Source organism: Trichosurus vulpecula, chromosome 7 (genome assembly GCF_011100635.1).
Source record: "Trichosurus vulpecula isolate mTriVul1 chromosome 7, mTriVul1.pri, whole genome shotgun sequence".
Classification (NCBI taxonomy): Eukaryota; Metazoa; Chordata; class Mammalia; order Diprotodontia; family Phalangeridae; genus Trichosurus; species Trichosurus vulpecula.
In genome coordinates, this window is record NC_050579.1 from 265,981,859 (window position 1) to 265,993,225 (window position 11,367).

At 50.1% G+C, this 11,367-nt stretch overlaps 2 protein-coding genes across 3 annotated transcripts; one reads left to right on the forward strand and one right to left on the reverse strand.

Annotated features, from left to right (window-relative positions):
• Positions 1-985: 985 nt before the first annotated feature.
• On the forward strand, positions 986-4,425 carry PPP1R11 (protein phosphatase 1 regulatory inhibitor subunit 11). Of its 2 annotated transcripts, none has more exons than XM_036766530.1 (3): positions 986-1,251; positions 2,342-2,450; positions 3,085-4,425. In XM_036766530.1, exons 1-3 carry the CDS (start codon positions 1,183-1,185, stop codon positions 3,282-3,284), a joined length of 378 nt encoding a protein of 125 aa, XP_036622425.1. In that variant the 5' UTR covers positions 986-1,182; the 3' UTR covers positions 3,285-4,425. The 2 variants fall into 2 exon arrangements, with proteins under 2 accessions (XP_036622425.1, XP_036622424.1); XM_036766529.1 differs by having other exon boundaries at positions 1,023-1,266.
• Positions 4,426-4,864: 439 nt separating this feature from the next.
• On the reverse strand, positions 4,865-10,103 carry RNF39 (ring finger protein 39). The gene is made up of 4 exons (XM_036766526.1): positions 9,563-10,103; positions 7,570-7,592; positions 7,146-7,237; positions 4,865-5,932 (listed from the first exon to the last, which is right to left on the reverse strand). Exons 1-4 carry the CDS (start codon positions 9,929-9,931, stop codon positions 5,355-5,357), a joined length of 1,062 nt encoding a protein of 353 aa, XP_036622421.1. The 5' UTR covers positions 9,932-10,103; the 3' UTR covers positions 4,865-5,354.
• Positions 10,104-11,367: the final 1,264 nt, after the last annotated feature.

Below are 11,367 nucleotides of genomic sequence, written 5' to 3' on the forward strand. Positions count from 1 at the left end.
TTAGAATATTGTGACTTCCGGCAGCTTTATTAGGATTCCATCAGTAAGAACCCACTCAATTGACATTAATAAATCTGTAACGTGACATCCTTTTTTTGGCATTCAGCCACTAGAAAGTAGGACCAAGGTGGATGGCAGAGGCAACTCAAGACTGAAGATTGGGAAGGCGTGAGCAGGTCGTAATACAGTGTCACCATTTCAAAAGGAGGAAAGTGCTGCCAGGGTAGGAGGAATGATGGTGAAAAAAAGCTTACAAAAAAGTTATTAGGAAAATAATTGTAGCTTTTTCACCTGCATTTGCTGCCAGGGATGAGGAGGAAACTCTGAGATGGACTGCACACTGCTAGGAAATGTTAACCACCGTAAACCTCGGTAATTTTTTCAGAATTGTAGGCATTTCAGTGGGTTTGGGGGCACATAAATCACATCCGCTAACGAACTGCGTGATCTAGGAGGGAAGGTAGGACCAATTTCTCGGTCAAGAAGCGGCCTCTCAGGGAACTTGTGGCGGGATCCAAATCTCGGCCAGTTAGTGTTGTCAGAGCCTGAACAAACACGTGAGTTTCTGGCTCTTAATCGACCATCACACCCTCGCCAATTTCCTCCGGCCTCCATTTCTGCACTGAATGAGGAAGGGATGTTTGTTTTGATGGGAGTACCTGGATTTCGCCGCACCTCAAGTGCAGGGTGAGCCTTTCTCTTGCCAGCGGGCACTATCAGGTTGGAGAGCGGCTAGTGCACGTGCAGACGCACACTCCTCCACCCCAAGCAGGCACTGGCCACAAGAGAGCTTCTCCGTTGCGCTTGCGCATCTGGGCCTTACGATTACTAGTTGCGTTGCCTCCTTCGCCCAGCGGGCGCCCCCAAGCGTTCAGAGAGACTCCTGGCTCACTCTCTGATTACGGCGGAAACGGTTCTGGTGCGCCTGCGCCTTTGGCCGTTTACGATTGGTGGCGGGACGAGCCGGGTGCGGAGGAACGTCATACCCGGAAGCCAAGAGACGGAAGTGGGGGTGGGCTCCTTGTCCTCGGGGGGCGGGGAAGTCGAGACCAAAGAGGAGCCACAACACCTCGACCCTCACTCCTACTTCCCCCGACACCGGAGACATACACTCACCCAGGGAGCCAGGGAGAGGAAGATAACGCGTCCCCCGACGTCCTTCCCCCACCCTCAGCCCCCGCCATGGCCGAGGCCACGGCCGGGCTGAGCGAGACCGTCACCGAGACATCGGTTACTGTGACAACCGAACCCGTGAGGAGGACAGGGGTGTGGAGAACCTAGCGTAGACAGGGAGAGGATGACGGAGGAGAGGGGGAGGGAAAGGATGCTGGAGGGACAGGATGGGGGAAGGGAGGGGGAGGAAGGGAAAGGATGGAGAAGGGCTGTGCCGAAGATTGGGCGGCCACGGGGGAGGGGTCAGTCTGGCGATGGGGAGCCGATTTGGGAGGAATACGTCATGGGGTTTCAGGGAACGGAAGAAGTATTGGATGGGGGGGGGGGGTCAGGATCGGGAGATGAAGTGTTTGGCGGGGTCTTTCTTAAGAGAGATTTGGAAGAGGGAATCAAGGCAGGACTGAGAAAAAGGAGCTGGAAGGGGAGGGAATTGAAGTCAGGAAGCAGCTTGGGTACGAGATGGGGAGATGTGATGGGTTTAGGAGACTACTGGAAAAAATAGCTTGAGCATTGGTTGGGGAGGTTGGACTTCGAATGAGATATAGGGAATGCTAGGCAAGAGAGTGAAAATAAGAGAACAGGATGATCAAGACCGGGCTTGAGGGTAAGAGAGAAGAGCTTCCGATCCCATCCCTTCCCTCAGCCATCTTCCCATTCATTGACTTAGGTGGAAACCTAAAGGTAGAGAGATGGAGAGAAAGGGGTTTGGAAGGAGAGGAGGGTGATGGAGAGGTTAGCCATGAGGAATCAAGTAGGATTCTGTAGGAAACTTCAATTGTCATTGGAGACTGGAAAAATTACTTTTAATACTAATAATAATGATTAAAATGTGTGATTAGAATGAGGGGCGGGGAACATATGGAGGGAAATACTTGTTTCCTCTACACTTTCATTGGTGGGGTAATTCTCCAAGGTCCAGAGATTACCCCCAAAGAAATATTTTCCTATCCAACTTGAGAGACCCTGAGTGTATTCCTATACCTCTATCTCCCAGCCCTTTAGCACCTACAGTACAATGTTTATGATATAAACTACATGAACAGGGCAAAGGGAGACTGACTAGAAGCTCTCAAAAGAGAGTACTAAGAGTCTCAAGAAGTAGTGGACTTACATGGGGAAATTCATCACTCCACTTCAACCTTCCTATCCTCCCCCTCCCCCCCCCCAGGAAAACCGTAGCCTAACTATTAAACTCCGGAAACGGAAGCCAGACAAGAAGGTGGAATGGTCAAGTGATACTGTGGACAATGAGCATTTAGGACGCCGTTCGTCAAAATGTGAGTAGCCACCTCCCTATGGCATCTTTACGGTACTTACAACCTGCTCCCAAAGCGCTCAAACCCTCCAAATCCCAGACATCATCTCTCCCTTCAGTTTTACATACGTCCCAGATCTTGTTGATGTTAGGGGCAAGGTGAATGCCTAGGTGCTTAAAGTAGATGGAAGAGAGAGGGCATTGGAGCATGGTGTGTTTCTACTCTGGAAGGGTGGGTAGTAGAAGAATCCCAGATGCTCTGAGGGGAGAGCCAAGAGATAGGAGACTAGATGTCTGAATTTTAGGAGAGAAATGAGAACTTTGAAGAATTTTGTCCTACAAGGGGAGAGGAGGGTGCTAGTAGAAGTGGGTCCTCCACTCAGTTCCTGAGAATGCATTCTTTACTATCTCCCATGTTCTCCCACTCATCTGCAAAGGTCAGCCAACTCTACCTCTTCACAGAGATTTCATTTATTCACACAGGCTCTCATAATAAATAACCCAGCGTCACAGGATGTGTTAAGTGTGGAGCCAATTATACAGTAAAGGGAAATATTCCACTTGGTCTCAGGGGAAGAGTGGAGGAAGGGAGGAGTTGAGTTCAAGAGTTGAATTACTTCTCTTTCTGACTGCCTTCCTCCCTACTCATCTTCTAGGTTGCTGTATCTACGAAAAGCCTCGGGCCTTTGGTGAGAGCTCCACAGAGAGCGATGATGAAGACGATGAAGGCTGTGGTCACACTCACTGTGTTCGGGGCCACCGAAAGGGACAGCGTCGTATCACCACTGGGCCCCCAACCACTCTTTCCCACCTCCCTAACCCCTCCCAACCCCCACCTGGGCCCATGCAGCACTGAGCTTCACTCCCCTTCCTTTGTCCTTCCATTTATCTGGACCTGAATGTGTCTGTGTCACTACTTGGGGATTAAACCCATGGTTTGACCCTACCCGCCCTCTTCCCATCCCATCACCTTGCCTCTCCTCTACCTGCTGGAGGGAATGAGGAGGGGAGGGCAGGCGAAAATCCTGGAGTCCTGACTTTGCTGCTATTCCAGAACCCAGGCTTCCAGGCTCCTTCTACCCCTGAGGGACTCAGGCATCTAGCTCCCTCAGCTCTCATTCCTCTTCTTCCATACCATCCCTGTTCTCAGGAACCCAGGCATCTTTTATCCTAGTCTCCAGCCCCATTCTTATCCAGCCCTCTGTTCTCACTGCCAAATTCCCTTTCCTGGAATTCAAATCTTCCCAACCCTCAATCCCCTGTTCTCGGAATCTCTAGCACACTCAAGAGTGGGCTTCATTATAACCCCAGCTTTCACTGCCAGGCCTCTGTCCTATCCAAGCCCCACGTGTCCACTCCCCTTAGTGGCCAGTTGCCCTGCTGCCAAGCTGTACTCTAATCCTGGCTTAAAGCACCTAGTCCAAAGTATTATGCAATCCTAATTCTTATTCATCAGCTGGGAAGGGATTCAGGTTATGTCTTCAAATCTCATCAGTAGGCTGTAAAATGTCTACACCTTCCAAAGAGGCTGACAGCAGAGAGTTCCCACTCCCAATCCCTCTCTTAACTACTACTCGCCAAAATGTTCTGAGAAAGGGTAGAAGGGAGAAGGGCAGTCTCTCCCAGTTTTCCTGTCCTTTCTAGAGCTTTTGGCAAAGGAAGCTGAAATTCTGGTTGCCTGGGTTTGATTCCCTCAGCTTTCTGGTTTTCCCATTGCAGAGGGTGGATCCAGTATGATATTGAGGGGAACCTAGGAGGGGATGAAGAGGGATCAAAGATGTTGGTATTCCTTCCACCTATCCAGCTCCTAAATAAGCCCAGAAGAGTAACACCAACTAATAGGCCCTTCCACTCAGTTCCTGGAAGTGAGTCATCCACTGTTTGCTATGTTCTTCCACTTATCTGCAAAGGTCAACTAACTCCACCTCTTCACTGAGATTTCATTTATTGCTACAGGCTCTCAAAATAAATAAACCAACATCACAGAATGTGTTAAATATGGGGCCAATTCTATAGTAAAGGGAGTATTTACGAGAGGGGTTAGTTTGGGCTGTGCCCAGAACCCCCAAAGTGGGCAGAGGTAGTACCATGCACCCCATGCTGAACTGGAGGTGGGAAAAATGTATGAAAGGGCTTGCATAGCATCAAGCCAGACCTCAGAAAAAAGGGAGGCCGTGAATAAAAGAGAAGATAAGATCAGAGAAACTTTGATGGTAGAAAGACCTTACAGGTTGCTGCAGGGTAGAAATTACTCATCAAGAAAAGGCAAGGGGGCAGCTAGATGGCACAGTGAGTAGAGCCCTGGCCCTGGAATAAGGAGGACCTGAGTTCAAATGTGGCCTCAGACACTTGACATCAGACACTGTGTGATCTTGGGCAAGTCAACCCCAATTGCCCTGCCTTCCCACCTCTAAAAAAAATTAATTCAAAAAAAAAAGGAAAGAAGGCAAGTAATAACAGACCTCAAGAAAAGGGTCCTGAGGACAGTACCCTTTATACTTTCTTTCCAGAAAGGGGAATAGAAGTCTGAAAAGTCTTGGGGACCTACCAAGAAGGCAGTTTCTCCAGCTCGGTGGGGCTTAGTAGGAGGCAAATCAATTGAGTAAGCAACATTTCTGACTGTGGAAGTTGTGGGTGGAGTTAGAGTGGACTAGGGGTTATAGGAAGATAGTGGGTTTGTGGGTTTATTTTGAAAGCACTTTACTCAGAAATATGGCATATTTAGAGTTCCAGGGCAGGAAGCTTTTAGACTTGGGAGGAAATGGCTCTCAAGTTTCCACATCCAGGTGTACAAAAGATCTGAAATTGCCTGGGAGGGATTTGAGAATTTCTTGGGAGTAGGCCACTCGAATCCCGGAGAGCTGGAGTCTCCCAAATGGTTATTGAGGAGCGTGGAATCCCTTGGTAAAACTGCAGGGTGGAGGGCTCAGCCATCAGCTGGTACTATGCGGAGTGGGGTCCGGGGGTCCCGGGTGCAGAGCAACGGAAAGACACGTTCCCCAAGGGACCCAGATGCCTGGAAGGCGAAGAGCAGGTCAAGGGAACGACCGTCATAAAAAGCCACTCGGCCCCTTTCCCAGTCCAAGTCCACACGAATTCTCCGTGGTGGGGGCCTCCCGCCCCCCAGGGGCGTAGGCTCGGGGGCTGTCAGTGCCCATAACCTGCCCCCACGGCCTTCCACTGCCCACACGGCTCCGGCGGGGCATAGCCCCACGCGGCCCTTCCGCCGCACAGATTCTCCAGCAGCACCGACGGCATAGCGGCTCTCGTTGTCGTCTTCTTCACCAGAGGACTCCCCGGAAGAGGTTCCACCAGCTGTCTCCACCTCCCAGCAATGCCGTCCGGCTCTGAAGCCTTGAGCACCCAGCACAGCCGGGAGCTGGTCGAAGCGGGCTGGTCCATCTGGTGGTACAGGTGTCCCAGGTGGGGCTAGACAGACGCTTCTACCATCGGGGGATACGAGGAGGCGACGGTGTGCAGTGCTAGGGTCCAGAGTCAAGTCCGCTGGGTGGTGGATTGGGAATAAGGAAGGGAGGATGAATGTGAAGAATCTTTAAGATTTAGAAGGTCCATTAGAGACCACATAAGCCAACCCTCATTTGACAGATGAAGAAAAGTGGGGGAGACCACCTAGAACCCCAGCTCCACTTATTCCAAATCTAGTGTGCTTTCCGCTCCCCAAGGCGAAAGGGGTCTCTCAGAGAAAGTAAAAATGAAGGGTAGGAGTGGCAAGATAAGTCTTGAAGGGAATACACGAAGAGTTCAGTAGAGCTGAGGATGGTGAATGTGGGGGTAGGGGTGGGTGTCCAGGCTGGGAGACCGGAGGTCAGTCATGCAGGAGCTAAGGAAGCTACTGGAAAGAGATGGAAAATCAAGAAACAGTTGAATTATTGAAGGCGGGAAGAGGAAGGACGGGGGCTGAGAATGGTTGTGTTTGAAGTGTGATTTGGGACACCATGGACAGAACTAAGGGGAGAACAGAGGGTCGGGTTGGAAATGAGTGGGTGTGGGGAAGGCGGGAGGAGGCTCCCAGAAAAGGGTGGGGGAAATGGCTTCAACTAAATCTGGGTGGGGCTGAGGGAGCCGGGCCAGCAGGACCGAGAAGGTGGAAACCAAGGGCAGGCAATTGATACCAGGAACCGAGCTAGGAGGGAAGGAATCTGAGGTATCTCGAGAAGCCAGCCCACCCACCCACTGAAACACAATGGGGTGGATGGACCTAACTGGATTGGAGTGGGGAGGTGTCATTACCCATGAAAACAAGAATAAGCAATCACAGTGCTGCGCATTCTGCGGTGATTGTAGTGAGAGAAAAGGAGTTTGCAGGAGAGCCAGAGGACAGACGTAAGGAGGGACATCTTGACTAATGGTGAAGGGAGGAAGGAGGCCTGCGATGGCTGAGGTCAGTGACCAAGAAGAGAATCTTTTTCTCTGGGTACCTCCAACAAGGTTAGTATTATCTGACCAAAATAATACAGGTGGCCTTCTTTGGTGGCAGAGAGAGACCTTCTAAGAAGGTAAAATGGTGGTGTAGGATGGAGGAGAAGAAGTGGGAGCTTAGGAATATGAGCTGATTGGGGGAGGGGCGGAGTGAAAAGGGAGAGGGATATAGGTAAGGGGAGAAGGACAACTGAGGTTTAGACACCCACAAGGACTTCCTGATTGAGGAACCTCCCCAGTCTTTGTTTAGGCTCCCTCTTCGCATTTCCCAACTCACCTGTGAGTCTGTGGAGCATGTTTTTGACTACAGGATAATCTTCTGGGATGTCCTCATCTGATTCCTCTCGTTTGGGCTTTGTAGCATCAAGCCTGGGAAAGATGTAGTTATTGTAGACATGCACATATAAACCTCATTAACACTCATTCTGAAGACCTAAATGTCCTGCTACTAGTAATTGGAAAGAAGGTACAGGATATGTGAACTCATTGGTTCATGACTGATTCTTATGGGGAAAAGAGAAGTAGGGGTGGGAGAGAAGACCATAATAGGTGAGGCTAAGTAATTCTTATTATTATTTGTTAGTAACAGCTGCTGTTATAGCAAGATAAGATTTGAGAAGTACTTTTCATATATTATCTCATTTGATTTCAGAAATGGAGACTCTTGGCAGGGAAAGAGGAATATCCAGAATTGAACTCACCTTCTCCATGTCTTCCTCACATCCTAGGGGTAGGGTAAAAGAGAAAACAGAAGTGAGCTCTAGGCTTTGATGTTGTGGAAGACCCTATCCCAGAACCTGGTGCTGCAAGTCCTACCCCTATTTCCTCCTTCGGAGGAACTGTTTTTCTAGGGCAAGTGTTCTTAACCTTTTTTTGTTACAATCTATGAACCCCTTCCCAGAAACATATTTTTAAATAGTTGATGGAAATACTAAGTTTCAGTTAGATGTTAATAAAAAATAAAGATGTATTTTTTTAACCCACTTTCATGGACCCCTTAAAAACTATCCAGTCTGTGAACCTAGGTAAAGAATTCCTATTCCACAGATTTCCCGTTCCACCCCTCACAGGCATTCGCCTCTCAATACTTCCTAGCATAACGTGGTAGGAAGTTTGAATTCCATCTCTGCCACCACCTGTGTGACCTTGGGCAAGTCATCTTTAACATCTCTGGGATGAAGTTTCCTCACTTGTAAAATGAAAGAGTTAGTGTAGATGACTTCCAAGGTCCCTTCTAAGCTCTAAAGGTATGATCCCCTTGTCTGTCTCCCCACCCACCCATCAAACCTGTCTCATTCTCATTTCCTTCATCCTACCCTAGCCTGGCTAGGCTCCTCCTTTTTTCCTTGATCTTTTACCATATTATGCCCATACCCTCGAGAACTTATCCTCAACAAACAATTCCTCAAACTTTGTTGTTAGAGAGGCATTATAAGCCTCTTTGCTTACAGAACTTTCTTTTCATGCTGCATTATTCCCCTACCTCTCCCCCACCCCCATCCCTTTCCCAGGCTCTCTAATAAAAGCTGCTTCCCCTCTCACCATAAAACCCTAATAGTGTTTATTAGCCTCTCCAAACTTTGGGACTCCCCAACAACCTGGAAAGGCATTTAGATCTGGGGTGTGGCCCCCAACAGATGCTAAGGAGACTGAGGCTCATAGTTTCTTGAGGAGTCTGAGAAACGGAGAAGGTGCCCCAAGGTTCCTCAATCAGGGGTCTCTTGCTGTTGGCAAGGGTGTGGACCAGTCTTAGCTGGAGCCAAGGTGGAATGGGGGTGAGGAGGCAATTAGTCTTGTTATGTTAATTGCCACAAGACTAATTAGGTCTCTGAGAGCTTCAAAGGGCGGAAGTGGCTAGGGCTGCAAGAGCTTCTAAACACCTCTGTGTCCCAGGAAGGGAAGGAAGCCAAGGACCAGGTTACCTGGGTCCTCAAGGGGAATGGGGACCCTGCAACCACGTAGCCTGGATTCAAAGTGAAAACCAAAGAACCCATACACCATGTTGCTGCCCTCAGCCTTGGTTTCACCTACTTTCACCCCCTCCCCTCCCCTAATCCCCACCTAGGACTCTGAAAAAGACAGATCAACAATAACAACCAGGTTTCTAACTCCAACCCAGGTGTACAATGCCAAGCACTCACTGACGTATGCCAGCTGTCTTCAGGAAATCCTATAGTCCTTCCAAAGATCTAACTTCCCTGCTTTAAGCCCCCAAATCGCTTCTCAGGGCTCAGGTATTTTCCACCTCACCTTCCTTTACCGGGTCCCACCTGCCTCTCAGGCCCCGAGTGCTGGACCCAGCACCTTCCTCACTTTCTGATCTTTTTTTTTCTTCCGTTTAAGGTCTTCGGCGTTCAACCGTCACTCAACCCAGGTTACCCCAGTTGAAATCTACTTTCCTTCCCCTTCCCCAAAATCCTCCTTCTCTCCTCAAGACCGACTCCACCCTTCCCTCTCATCTCCAACTTTCAGCACACCATAGTGTGTTCCAAACGACCTTCCAGTCTCTCTCTTTCCCAACTCCATTCTTCCCCCCAGACTTCCCTCCGAAGCCAAGTAAATCAAGGTACCCCCCTCCCTCCCGCCGCCAGATCCAGGCATACGTACGGCCTCCCAGTATCCAACTCCCATTACTCTGAACCTTAGTCCCTAGCTCCTACTAGCCCGCCCATCTTTCCCCGGGCAAGTCCTCACCTCTCCGTGCGGATCCTGACAGCCCATGGTAGGGATGCGTCCCCCACGGCGCCTCCCGGTCCGAGCCCCTGGCTCTGCCAGCTTCTCCCGCAGCCCGCGACTGATCCGCACCTCCACTGCCAGGCGCACGTTCGACCGCAAACTGCGGCGAGGGCACGGGAGACTGCAGCAGGGGCAAACCGTGGGAGGCGCCGTGTCAGTGTCACCGGGCCCTGGAGGGGCACCCCAACGGCGGGCCAGGCACGCGCGACAGAAACTGTGCTCGCACGCTAGGAGCACGGGGTCCTGGAAGGGGCCCCCACACAGCGGGCAAGTCGACAGCTGCTCCAAACGCTCCACCAGCCCGGGACCCAACTCCGAAACCTCCATGGGGAGATGGGGCAAGGGTCCACCTGATGCTCTTTCGACCCCCACAGTGGGTTCCCTTACTCTTTCTCTTTCTTCCCACCCCACCGAAATACTAGATCTGTCTATTTCTCCTCCTCTACCTCCTTCACTTCTGGACTTCTCTTTCCCTCCTTTCTGGATCTCTTTTAGTCTGTCTTCCTCTCTTCGACAGCCTCAGTTTCTGTCTCTCCGCGTCTCCCCCGCTCAGCACAGGCTTTATAGAGAGGGAGGAGGCACCCGCGGGAGGTAAACAGCAGGCAGAGACCTTGCGCAACAGCCCATCTGGTTCTCCAACTTCCCAAGGGGAAGGGGGAGGAGAGGATAGGACACCTGGGTCCCCAGGGCAAAAGAGAAAGACACTAGGGGGCACTAGGTAGCTAAAGCAGAGCCAAGTAACCCTGGACCTCTTTGGTGCTCCCCACCCACCCAGTGGTCTCCATGCTTCTGCCTTCTTCCCACCGCTAGCATCTGCCCAATGAAAGGTGGGCAAAATGCCCAGGTGCACTCTTGGCATTTGCACCAGCATCTTCAAGGCATGAGTCATTCCAGGTGTCTGGCACTCCTTCAACTGGGGGCCGAAAGGGGGTGGGGGGGGGGGGGGAGCAGCTGTTCAGGAGGCTGGTTTCTGGAAGAGGCCACAGGATTGTGTGCTTCTTTCTCTGACATTATCTCTTTCTGGTTGTGTCTATGTATATCGTAGCTCTAACTCCCAGCTCTGTATCTCCATTGTCCCCACCTTCCCTGGCCTCAGAAATACTTTGGTTCATGAGAAGGAGGGAGGGTGCCTTGTGTACCACCTTCATCTTTGCCATACTAGGGTTCTCTCTCACATGTTCACTTTCTTTTATTTTACTGTCAAAATTCCCATTGCTCCATGGATTGTCCTATTCTGTGCTCACTTTTCCAAACCCTGCCCATCATTCAAGACTGCTCAGATTCCTCATCCTCCATTAAGCCTTCTCTGATCTGTCCAATTAGAAGAGATTTCTCCCTCCTCTAAACCCTTGTGGCGCTGTGTTTATACTGTCTTAGGAATTTATTAATACTCACATTTACTATAATTATTTCTGGTTATGAACAAGACATATCCCTACAAATCTTTAAGCTTCTTGAAGGCAAGGACCATGTTTTACTCGTCTTTTAAACACCCACAGCCCTAGCACTGTCCCAAGTACACAATACTCAATAAATATTGGATAGGCTTATAGGATTTAGAATAAAAGAGATCTTGGACATCCAATCTCTTCATTTTGCAGGTCATAGATTTCTTTAGCTAGAAAGAACCTTAAAGATCATCTAGAACAAAGGTGGGGAACCTTCAGCCTAGAGGCTACATGTGGCCCTCTAGGTCCTCAAATGCAGCCCTTTGATGGTATCTAAACTTCACAGAACAAATTCTTTTGGCAGGTTCCCCATCC